This window comes from Saimiri boliviensis, chromosome 11 (genome assembly GCF_048565385.1).
Source record: "Saimiri boliviensis isolate mSaiBol1 chromosome 11, mSaiBol1.pri, whole genome shotgun sequence".
Lineage (NCBI taxonomy): Eukaryota > Metazoa > Chordata > Mammalia > Primates > Cebidae > Saimiri > Saimiri boliviensis.
In genome coordinates, this window is record NC_133459.1 from 15254984 (window position 1) to 15267398 (window position 12415).

Here is a 12415-nt window from a genome sequence, read left to right on the forward strand (position 1 = left end):
TAATATTGATAAAAGGCATTATTTTAAAAACCATTAGTATGATATTACATGTCAAGTGTGCTAGCTGTGTTCTAGTTTGGGGACAGAGGCATGTTTACTCAGACATGGCCTAGGATGTCCTCTTAAAAGGCTTTTTCCACCCAGGCTCCTTGTGCTGGAACTGGGCAGATTGTCCGTCTTCCTTAAGCCCTAGAGGAAGAAGGAAGCAGTTTGCTTTCCTCAGAGTAAACCGGGATGGGACTTCTCAAATTCACCTCTAATATGTGAGGCCCATTTCTCTCTCTGCCTTATTTCTCTTTCACAGTGATATGAAAGTTCATATAGTGAAGTTAAAAAATTCAGTGCATTGCCATGAAAGTATTAATTTGGTTTCTTCTGAGCTAGGGCTGGCCCTGTCCGCCAAGGCTTGTTAGCCATCGTTAGGCAGGGCAGCTACTCTTTGGTGCCCTGCAGCCCCTTCACGTCCCAGGTATGCTCCCTGCGAGTGGAGTTTGGCTTCTTGCCTGGCTTGTGAAGGCATTTGGTCTCAACCCTCCAAGGCATCTGAGTTCTACAGCTATCAAGGCTCTGTTTATGATAGAGAACTTGGATAGGCAGTTTTGTAGTAGTATGAAACTTTAAAAACATGAAGTTATTTGTGAAAAGCCCTTAAAAGGTAATAGTCATGGCTGGGCGTGGTGGGCCATGCCTGTAATCCCAGCGCTTTGGGAGGCCAAGGCGGGCGGATCATGAGGTCAGGAAGTCGAGACCATCCTGGCTAACACGGTGAAAGCCAGTCTCTACTAGAAATAGCAAAAATTAGCTGGGTATGGTGGTGCATGCCTGTAGTCCCAGCTCCTCAGGAGACTGAGGCAGGAGAATCGTTTGAACCTAGGAGGCAGAGGTTGCAGTGAGCTGAGATCATGCCACTGTACTCCAGCCTAGGCAACAGAATGAGACTCCGTCTCAAAAAAAAAAAAAAGGTAATGGAAATTAGACTAATATGAGCTGCAGTATTTACTCAGGTAATAACACTGGTATTAATACAATTAATAAAATTCTATCAATACAGTCATTTTCAGGACAGATTACGCAGTAGGCATAGGTTCTGTGTGCCTGTGTTTGTCAGTTCACAGAAAACATCCAGGTTGTTCTCTTATTATATCGGCGTACCTTTTCCATTCAGTCATTCAGCATTCTTTGGCACCAACTATGTTCCAAGCTGGAGAGAGAGGTTTCCATTTCAGTGCCTTCCTGGCCCCTCCAGAGACTTGATGGTGCCTCAGAATACATTAAGTTGTTAATATATTTTATTAATTTTTTATTTTTTGAGACAGTCTTGCTGTGTTGCCAGGCTGGAGTGCAATACTGTGATCTCGGCTCACTGCAACCTCCGCCTCCCAGGTCAAGAGATTCTCCTGCCTCAGCCTCCTGAGTAGCTGGGATTATACACACCTGCCACCACGCCAGGCTAATTTTTGTACTTTTAGTAGAGATGGGATTTTGCCTTGTTGACCAGGCTGGTCTCCAACTCCTGACCTCAGGTGATCTACCCACCTCAGCCTCCCAAAGTCAAAGTGCTGGGATTACAGGCTTGAGCTACCACACCCAGCCAAATATATTTTAAACACAAATCAGTACCAATCATAATAGGTGTCAGTGTTAAACTAGATTTAAATCTAGCTTCATGTGGTTAACCTAGTTCCTATTGTTTACAAATAAGGACATGGAAAGGTAAGAAGATACGTGTTCTAGGAAATATTGACCAAAAGAAAGCTGGCTAACTTTGTTAATATTAAACAATACATTATAAGGCAAAGAAGATCATGCCATTAATGATAAACTGTTTAAATTACTAGAAAGACTAAGAAGAATAAGTCTTTTTTTTTTTTTTTTTTTTTTTTTTTTTTGAGATGGAATCTTACTCTGTCACCCAGGCTGGAGTGCAGTGGTGTGATCTTGGCTCACTGCAGTCTCCCTAGTAGCTGGGATTACATGTGTGCACCACTATATTTTTTAGTAGGAATGGGTTTTCACCATGTTGGCCAAGCTGGTCTCAAACTCCTGACCTCAAGTGATCCACCTGCCTCAGCCTCTCAAAGTGTTGGGATTACAGGCGTAGGCCACTGTCACTGTGCCTGGCCAATAATTCTTTTTTTTTTTTTTTTTTTGAGACGGAGTTTCACTCTTGTTACCCAGGCTGGAATGCAATGGCGCGATCTCGGCTCACCACAACCTCCGCCTCCTGGGTTCAGGCAATTCTCCTGCCTCAGCCTCCTGAGTAGCTGGGATTACAGGCACGCGCCACCATGCCCAGCTAATTTTTTTGTATTTTTAGTAGAGACGGGGTTTCACCATGTTGACCAGGATGGTCTCGATCTCTCGACCTTGTGATCCACCTGCCTCGGCCTCCCAAAGTGCTGGGATTACAAGCTTGAGCCACCGCGCCCGACCTTTTTTTTTTTTTTTTGAGACGGAGTTTCGCTCTTGTTACCCAGGCTGGGGTGCAATGGCGCCATCTCGGCTCACCGCAACCTCCGCCTCCTGGGTTCAGGCAATTCTCCTGCCCCAGCCTCCTGAGTAGCTGGGATTACAGGCACGCACCACCATGCCCAGCTAATTTTTTGTATTTTTAGTAGAGACGGGGTTTCACCTTGTTGACCAGGATGGTCTCGATCTCTTGACCTTGTGATCCACCCGCCTCGGCCTCCCAAAGTGCTGGGATTACAGGCTTGAGCCACCGCGCCCGGCCAATTCTTAATTCTTTACATGGTCAGTGGATAAAATGAGTCGATAAGAATTTACAAGATTGGAACAATATAGCTAGACAGCTTGAACTGCACCCATCAACTGAAGAATAGTTATTTTCAGAACATACAGAGTGCTCATGAAAATGGCCTACACAGGCTGGGTGTGGTGGCTCACGCCTGTAATCCAAACACTTTGGAGGCCAAGGCGGGCAGATCACCTGAGGTCGGGAGTTCAAGACCAGCCTGACCAACATGGTGAAACCCTGTCTTTAAAAAAAAAAAAGAAAAAAGGAAATGGCCTACACACTGGGCCATGGGGCAGATCTCACCAAATTTCGCAGCCTCTTCACTATGGCTGTGGTCCTTTACATTTTGCAAGTGATGGACTCCTTTGAAAATCTCATGTCTAATAAATTAAGGATGCCCAAACTCAGCACTGTCGACTTTTGGGGTTAAATCGTTCTTTGTGTGGGGCCGTCCTGTGCACCGTAGGACATTTAGCATCTTCTCTGACAGTGACAACCAAAAATGGCTTAACATTGTCCAGTGTCTCCTGAGGGACAGAATCTTATCTGGTTGAGAACCACTGTTAGAGATCTTCTCTCCAGAAAAAGCACATAATTTTTCATAGAGTTTCTTCCATCCCCCCCATTAGAGCTAGTTGATCTTGCCCTCACTGAGGATAGCTGAAGAAGTGGAACTTCTGAGAAAAGCAGTAGGCAGCCAAGCAGCCTGGGGGTTTGGTCTTTGTTCTGCGCACGGCTTCTCCCTGCACCCCTGTCCAGGATATAGATGGTCACACAAGTGTGTGGAGGTGCCACAGGCATGCTGATGCTGATGGCCTGAGGACTGAGACTGCCCTGAGTCTGAAGTCCTGCTCAGGGCTTGAAGAGATGAGGCCAGGGCACGTTGGAAGGCAGTCCCACCTGCTACTCCTTCTCAGCCTCTTTCTTCTCTCTGCTTTTCTCTAAAATGCTGGCGTTGTTTTAATCAAGACCTGCTTTCTGAGCAAAATCCTTGCTGTACTCTCAGGGTTCCTGTCTCTTCCTCAGGACCGCGACGTTCACTTGTAGACCATGGACCTCCAAAACCACAAACATAAGGCACAAGTTTTACTCTAGGCCTTTTGGTACATGCCAATCACAGAGAGTTCAAGTCCATAACAGTAAAAAATAGATAACTAAAATATTAGATAGATGTTACCATAAAGGAATATAAAAGGGAGAGTTTATCCTTGAGGACCAGGTGATGAACTGTGCTGCTGGGATCAGAGAAGATGTTACAAAGGAGAGGTAGACATCCAAGCTAGGTTGTGCAGGATAAATGGGAGTTTGCGAGGGGAGAGGACGTTGTAGGCAGGGGGAGTAGCATGCTGGGTTCTGGGTGCTAGTATTAGCAAAACAGCGACAGAAGGGAAAAGAAGGTTTGGCTAAGGCTCGCTCAGAAGCTTAGACTAGGTCTGCAAGCACTTGAAGGGTTTGAAGTAGGGAAGTGACATGATCAGATTTATGTTTTCTTTTTGTGTTTTTTGTTTGTTTGTTTTTGACCAACTCTTTATTTCATCAAATAGAGTAAGCATTCCCAAATTTATGTTTAGAAGTTGGTTTGAGTGTCTCTTTGAAGGACAGATTGGAGGTCAGAAAACTAGTTGGAGGCTATGCAAAGAACCCAGCTGAACGGTGAGGTTTAGAACGATCGTGACGGCCAAAGCGCTAGAAGGGAGATGGACCTGCAGAGGGTATCAGGTCCCCAAACCCGAGAACCTAGTCCACATTTATTATGTTGAAGGACACAGTCATGTCCCTGGCTACAGAAAGGACACTGCCCTTAGCTCCAAAAATAAAGACCTACGTTTTTATTTGAGAGAGATATTTTTCCTCTTTTTATATACATTTTTTTCCTCTAGGAAATAGACAGACGGTTGGAAAAAAAACTGAAGATCACACAAAAAGAGAGGTAAGGCTGCTGTCTGGTCTGAGGGCTCATGCTCTCGGTGGTTTGAGATCTGGACAGTCAGTGGTGTTCTCCAGCTGGCCGTTAGGTTGAGCAGGTCCTAGCAGGTCAGGCTCTGGGACAGCAAACCCTTCCCTCCAAGTTGGAGACTTGGACATGGTGGCTTGAGGCTTTAGGAGTGAGGCTGGGGTGTTGCCCTGCCTCCAACCTTCGTGGGCTCCCTGTGTGAGGAAGTGACAAGCTGGAAGACTTGAGTTTTAGGCCTGGCTGTGCCCCAGGGGTCAGTTGTTTCCCTACTCTGGACATCAGTTTCTTTCTCTGTGGCATGAAGAGTTTGGGCAGATGATTTCTCTGGGTCCCCAGTGACTTGGTGGTTTAGGGTATTATGAGGGTATCCTGGAAGAAAACATTCTAGGAAGTTCTTGAAAAAACTTTAAAAATAGCTTTGTTCTTGGGCCGGGCGCGGTGGCTCAAGCCTGTAATCCCAGCACTTTGGGAGGCCGAGGCGGGTGGATCACGAGGTCGAGAGATCGAGACCATCCTGGTCAACATGGTGAAACCCCGTCTCTACTAAAAATACAAAAAAATTAGCTGGGCATGGTGGCGCGTGCCTGTAATCCCAGCTACTCAGGAGGCTGAGGCAGGAGAATTGCCTGAACCCAGGAGGCGGAGGTTGCGGTGAGCCGAGATCGCGCCATTGCACTCCAGCCTGGGTAACAAGAGCGAAACTCCGTCTCAAAAAAAAAAAAAAAAAAAAAAATAGCTTTGTTCTCCAACTAGACAACAGAGGAGGGTGTTTCCAGAGTAGGTGAAAGGTGACTTCAGCTTTCTGGTTTTGGGCTTAGGGAACCTGTTTGTTTTCCATAGGTGCAAGGGACAGGAAGGAGGATAGGATCTCTTTGGATTTGCTTCCTGGGCTGCAGTTATTCCCCCTGGAAACTCTGGGGTGCTCTGCTCACCAGCTGGTTTTCCTGACTCCCTGCCTCTTTGATCAGATTGCTGACTCCTTTGTCTGTCTGCTCATCTCAGCAACCACAGTAACCCTGGGTAACAGTCCCCTTCCCATCCCATTCCTGTCCTACCCAGGACTTGTTTCCGTTCACCCTGGCAGCGGCTCAGTTCCTCCAATCCCGACTCCTCCTGGCAGCCAGGGCTCTGGAAGCAGGCCTGTATGGTTCTGAAGAGAAGCTAGTTGATGGCTCTGGGGAGGGTCCCGGTGGCTCACTCCTGCCTGGGTTCCAGTACCCTCCTGTGGCTTTTGTTTCCTTCCCTTCCTGTGTTGTTTTCCCTCTGTTTTTCGTTACTCCACCTCTCCTTGTGGACACATCACCTTGATGTACACGTCCACCAGCCTTGGACAATGCTTTTCTTTTGAGCATTGATTGCCAAGCACTGTTTCTAGGAGCGTCCTTCACTCCAGCCCCGCCGCTGTCCAAAAGACCAGAGAGCCCTGGCAAGGCAGGTTTCTCTCCTCAGAAGCTCTTTTCAAGAGGATTCAGTTGTCTGGTGTAGCTTGTGTCTGGGATGCACAGGTCACTCTCACTAGAAGGTGGCTTGGTATATCTTGATGCCAGGCAGGGATGGTGTAGTGGGCTCCTTTGTAGTGTTTGACTGGTTTGAGCATGTGATAGAAGATTTGGCTGAGAGTGAACACTGCTGACCCCCAAGTTCAAAGGCTCCCACCCCACCAACCTGTCCTACTCTGATCTGTGTAGGGAAGCTGGGATCTTAACTGATACCATTGGATTCTGGACATCTGAACTGTTTTGCTGCAGGGCCAAATGGTGGTTGATGTGGCTGTGGTGAATGTGGGGATAGAAGTATCAGAATGAGGTGGCATTCCAGCCCCTGCGGCCCGGGGTTAGGGCTGAGGAACAGTTCCTGTGGCCTGCCAGAGCTGGTGGCAAGCTTGCTTTTTTGGGACACCCTTCTTGAGGAGTGGAAATTTTGCTATCTGGTCAGAGGCCAGAGAGTCATGGGTAGAATTAGTAGGGAGGGAGAGGAAAGTGACGAGGGGCGGGTGTGGGACATGGACAGGGCCTCCTTAGTCAGGAGCAGGATTTGTAAAGCCGTGTTTGCTCTTCGTCAGCAGGAAATCCAAATCTCCTCCCAAAGTGCCCATTGTGATTCAGGACGATAGCCTTCCCGCGGGACCCCCTCCACAGATCCGAATCCTCAAGAGGCCCACCAGCAACGGTGTGGTCAACAGCCCCAACTCCACCAGCAGGCCCGCCCTTCCGGTCAAGTCCCTAGCACAGCGGGAGGCTGAGTACGCTGAGGCCCGGAAGCGGATCCTGGGCAGCGCCAGCCCGGAGGAGGAGCAGGAGAAACCCATCCTTGACAGGTGAGTGGCTGGCAGGGTGGGCAATGATGGCTCCCGCAGTCCACCCAGGAGGAGGACAGCAGCCAGGCTGCATGTAGAGAAGTGAGAAGCAAGCAGAGTCAGGGTAGGAACCACACAGCTCCGGCTGACCCCAGCCTGCTGGGACTAGTTCACTGTGCCGAATTGGTGGGGGAGGGCTCTGAAGGCCCTAAAGGGAGGAGGTGGCGGTTTGCTGGCATGCTGCCTCTTTAGTCACCAGGGGGCAGTGTTGCCTAGAGAGTAAAGGCATGGATGGGCTCACGTCAAAATCTGCCTCTTAACCTCTTAATTTAGAATGACTTGACCTCTCTGGGCCTTAGTTTCCTCATCTGACAAATGGGAGGATGATGGGACCTACCTTATCAAGGTGCTGTGTGATTCAGTGAGTAAATGAGCAGAGGGTGTCAAGAACCTGGGCTGGCAGAGTGGAAAGTACCCAGTTAGGTGCTTTGATTTGATTTTCTGGGTCTCCGGTATGCCCACTGTGATGTTTTTGTGAATTTTCTAAATTCCTTTTTACTCTTGGCATTTTTTCCTCTGCAGTATTAGAGGTTGCATTATGTAAATTTGTCACTTCCTAGTAAAACAGTGTTTGTTAAGACGACCTCTTTTGAACTTTGAGGGGCTGCCATGGCTTGGTAAGTCAGGTTCTAGGACTTGAAGAACTAATTTGCATACCTTCTTTCTTTCTCTTCATAATTTTGAGGAGATACCTGTTCTCTTTGTTGTTTCTCCTCCAAATCTTCACCTTTCCGGAATGGAAAATGTGTGCTTCCTTTAGGTTTTCTTTTCTTTTCTTTTTTTCTTTTTTTTTTTTTAATAGCGACACAGCACACAACCTTTCGTTTTCTATAGTAATATGAGTCAACTGTTAACTGCATAGTTTGGAGAGGAGTGGGAGGGAAGAACTGGGGGGCAGGGAGATGTGTCCCTCTCCTGAGCTCTTGATTCCAGCTCTTTACCTTGGTCTAACACTCTGGAGATTCCAGATGGTTCTGCAGAGCATGTGCTGTCCATGGTCACTGCCTCTGGGCAGAATGGGCCCTTGAGCCCTCCCCCTGTGAATGATGGCAGCCAAGCAGGGGGAAAGAGTGCTGTAGCTGCTAGAGGTTAACGTGTACCCCCGGCCCTCCCTGCCCACAGGGGCCTTTCAGCTTGGAGGTGCCCTGAGTCTGCTTCCCAAAGAAGCAGGCTTGTGGACCCAGAGTGACTTGGGCCCCAGCTACAAGGACAGTTGATTTTTAAGATGGGGGCTATCCAGGCCAGGTCCAGTGGCTCACGCCTGTAATCCCAGCACTTTGGGAGGCGAAGGGAGGTGGATCACTTGAGGTCAGGAGTTCAAGACCAGACTGGCCAACATGGTGAAACCCCATCTCTGCTAAAATTTCAAAGTTAGGTATGTGTGGTGGCACATGCCTGTAGTCCCAGCTGCTTGGCAGGCTGAGGTAGGAGGATCACTTCAACGCAGGAGGTGGAGGTTACAGTGAGCAGAGATCGCGCCACTGCACTGCAGCCTAGGCGATGGCGTGAGACTCTGTCTCAAAAATAAATAAAAATAAAAAAATGATGGGGGACATCTATTATATTCTCCTTCAGGCCTTCCTCTGCTCTTCTTCCCTTCAGGCCAACCAGGATCTCCCAACCTGAAGACAGCAGGCAGCCCAATAATGTGATCAGACAGCCTTTGGGTCCTGATGGGTCACAAGGCTTCAAACAGCGCAGATAAATGCAGGCAAGAAAAGATGCCACCATTGCCGCCGTCACCGCCTCCTGGGTCGTCTGCCACGGGTTGCACTGCCGTGGCAGACAGCTGGACTTGAGCAGAGGGAACGACCTGACTTACTTGCACTGTGATCCCCCTTGCTCCGCCCACTGTGACCTTGAACCCCATGCACTGTGACCTCCCCCCTTCTCCCCCTTCCCACTGTGATTGGCACGTCGACAAGGGCTGTCCCAAGTCAATGGAAAGGGAAAGGGTGGGGGTTAGGGGAAGGTTGGGGGGACCCACCAAGGACTCAGAGTAGAGAGTCAGACAGTGCCACTTGGCCACTTGGGGTAAAGCCAGTGCCAGCAATAACAGTTTATCATGCTCATTAATTTGGGATTTCAAAACACAAATGAGAACTCACACCCACCTACCCCCAAGTGCATGTCTTCATCACTTAAAAAGTAAGTTCCATTTTAAAATATCTTTTCTTTTTTTTTTTCTTCCTATTTTTATTTGTTTATACAAATATCCGATTTGCAAGAAAAAGTGCATGGGAGGGGTTTTAGTGGTTTAATGAATTTTTAATTGAGAAAGGGTAGTTTGGTAGTCTACTTAAAAATGTTTCTGGGAAATTCACTAGAAACATTAACCAATAGGATTTTGGTGAGCTTAGCTTCTGTATTCCTACTGCCGCCCGGAAAAGGGGCAGGGCTCTGCAGCCTCCAGGACAGATGAGCACCCCATGCCTATACCTCCCTCCCCGAGCTAAGTCCCAGGGCATCTGGGCCTTGCCTGGAGACTGGGCTAGCTCTGTAGGCTCAGAGAGCCTGGGGAGGGTGCCAACCCCACCTCTAGTATTTTGGGAGATAGGGCAAGTGAACAGACTTCCCCTTCCCATACCCCTCAGGGTGGTTCCCTGCCAGCCAGGCTTACTGCTTCTAGAAGAGAGCAGAGTGCCAGGGAGTAAGACTGCATCCCTGGGGTTAGCAGTGAAGGAGAGGAGACTTGTTTAGTATTTTGCCATCAGCACAAGGAAAACCAGGAGAGAGTCTGGCTCCGGGACCCTAAGCCTTCTGCCTCATATGGTCAGAAGGTGGATAGGTCTTCCCACTCCAGCATGGCTTGAACTCTTAAGGGTCTGTGGTGCTCCATCTCCATTGCTGGCCCCAGCTCAGTCACTATACCTGGTACATTTCCTGTGTGCAATCAGTACCTTGAAGGCAGAACATTCTGAATAAAGTTGGAAAAAGAACAGCTTTGCTTTGCAAAGATTGATGACAGACTGTTTTCTCAGAGGCCTAGGCTATCCATCACCCCTTTTTCCAGAGTGAGGGCCTGGAATGAAGGCAGTTTCTCCTCTGTCCCTGGAGCCGGGGGTTTGCTTTGGCTCCTTGAGGTGGAAGAGGCTAAGAGGGCAGCTGCCCAGAGCGGCTCTGTGTGGACCTGGCTCCTCTCGGGCTTCCTGATCCCTTCCGTTGCACTGCGCCTTATCCCTCAGCCAGCCAGACGGCCTCCCCACTCCTGACCAGCAGATAAGTTTCGGAGTGGTTGGTGTGGTTTTGTGATTAGGGTAGCATGTGGTGGCCAAGGTGGCAAGCCGAGTCTCACAGGCTCACTCCACCGTTGGTTCCCTGTGGGAATGGTAGGCCAGGCCCAGAAAGCCATGCCCCACCATGCCCTCCCCTCCAGAGGAAGGGCCAGCTGCCAGCTGAGTTAGCAGCTAGTCCACAGCACAGCCTTCTGCCTGTGTGAAGCCAGCCATTCCCTGTGAGCAGAGCTGGAGCCAGAGCTTCAGTCCGTAAGAGGGAGGATTACCTTCAGGAGAAGGCAAGGAAGAAGTTGGCTGCTGTCTTTGTATTCCACTGCCCTAACGAAGTGTCCCCATTCTAAATGTGTAGTGTCCAGCCTTCATCTAATAGTGGTTTCCCGCCCAGGGTGAGACTGTCCTTTCAACTGGACAAGGGCATAGAGATAGTTCAGGTGGGAAGGCCAGAAGTGCTCGCTGCCCAGCCATTGGGACCGCCTGTTCTTGCCCCACTACCCTCAAGTGGAGGCCAAAGTAAAGGGTGGCTGGTGGGTGTCTGTGGATTGAGGATGTGGCAGGGACTGGTCCTACCACCTCCCTCTGGCCAAAGATGAGCTTAGCCCGCTGTGTGCCTGTCAGCCACCCACCAGCAGTGATGCCCTGGGCTTCCCAAATGGAGAGGTGGCAGGCAACATTTTTAAAAAGAAAGAAAAAGGAAAATGTATTGTGTTGGGGGAGGCGGGAAGGGAGATGAGGAAACGGTTTGGATTTTGCGTGTGGGAGGGTATTTTTGGGGTAGTTGTCTATAACTTTCCTAAGTGCTTTTTTTCCTTTTCTTTTTTAAAGTAAGTTGCAGGCTTTGGCTTGGAAAACCCCAGGGGGATGGGGGGCAGAAACTTGAGGCTGCTGCCCCTTTATCTGCCTTCACGGTACTGTCCCCGTCCCCCAGTTCCTTCCTGACCCCATGGGCCAGGCCTCAGACCTTCCAGCTAACCGCTTCCCATGAGCCACTACTCTGATGTCAGCCTATAACCAAAGGAGCTGGGGGGGTCCAGGCCTGGTGACCAGCCTTTCTCAGCCCACTCAATCAGGGTGCTCCCCACCTGCAGGCAGGAGGCAACACCCTATCTGCTACCATCAGCCCCTTCCAGAGCCCACCTGCCCCACCCAGCCCTGCCCTGCCCTGCCCAGCCCAGCCATACCCTGCTCTGCCCCATCTGGGGGTGCCCTGCTCAGGGATGGGCTGGCAGAGCTGTACCCAGCCTCCCTGGTAAGCAGAGACTCAAGAAACCTCTGGGGTCCTGTTTTCTGGTCGTGTGATCCCAGGGGTGCACACGGGCCCCTTGGGTGTCTGAACAGAAGGGCATGGGAGGGAGGGCCGCACCCCTGCAGTCTTACTCTGCTGGTGTAGCGGGCAGCTGCCCACTCCCACCCCACCCTGCACCGCGGGCTCCTGAGTCGGCAGATTCAGCATTTTATAAATTGTATTTTAAATACATGTTTTAAACTTGTCAGATCTTTGTCCTCATTTCAGTCTCTGCCCCTCTATGTCTTGCTGTGGCCGCTTATTTAACCCTGGGGGGTTACCCTCTGCTCAGTCCCAGGGAGAGACTGTCTTTGGTAGAATAGTAGGCCGGGTGGTATGTGGGTTGAGGAGAAAGGACCCACCCCTCTTGGGGCTCCCAGAGAAGGAGAACCCTGGGTCCTGGGATTTTGTTGGAAGGAGCATGGCAGACGGTACCTCCTGCTCTTCCATAAGGCTTGTCTTTAGAACAAGTGGAGAGAAAGAACGCCCACTTTTGTGGGGCTCCGAGTCCAGAGGGGGACGCACTTATCTGAGGAGAGGCCTAGCCCTGTGCTTTGAGAATGCACAGAATGTCAAGACTGCACACAGGGATGCCTGGAGCAGAAACTCCAACCCTGGGCCTGGCTTTGAGGTGGAACCTTGCACTCTGAGAACCCAGTGCTGGCCGAGTTGACAACTTGAGGCCCTTCCTTGGCAACAGGGACAGAGGCTGAAGTTATTGTTGTTTATTAGCTTGCCAGGCCACAAAAGCAAACTCCAGCAGCAGCTCCTGCCTGGTGACCCATCTGTCTGCAGGCCTTGAGCACCTGCCCAGACTCGGGCCTCCAGAGGG

The 12415-nt window shown here is 49.9% G+C and overlaps 1 protein-coding gene across 6 annotated transcripts in view; it reads left to right on the forward strand.

Annotated features, from left to right (window-relative positions):
• Nucleotides 1–10006, forward strand: part of SZRD1 (SUZ RNA binding domain containing 1) — a 28374-nt gene extending 18368 nt beyond the window's left edge. For 2 of the 6 annotated variants that reach the window (XM_039473658.2, XM_074380145.1), the window contains exons 2-4: nt 4636–4685; nt 6772–7026; nt 8641–8861. In XM_039473658.2, coding sequence (XP_039329592.1) covers nt 4636–4685; nt 6772–7026; nt 8641–8770 — 435 coding nt within the window. In that variant the 3' untranslated portion in view covers nt 8771–8861. Of the gene's footprint in view, nt 1–4635; nt 4686–6771; nt 7027–8640 lie in introns of all 6 variants that reach the window. The other 4 variants (XM_039473659.2, XM_074380146.1, XM_010345539.3 and 1 more) reach the window with 3 other exon arrangements.
• Nucleotides 10007–12415: the final 2409 nt, after the last annotated feature.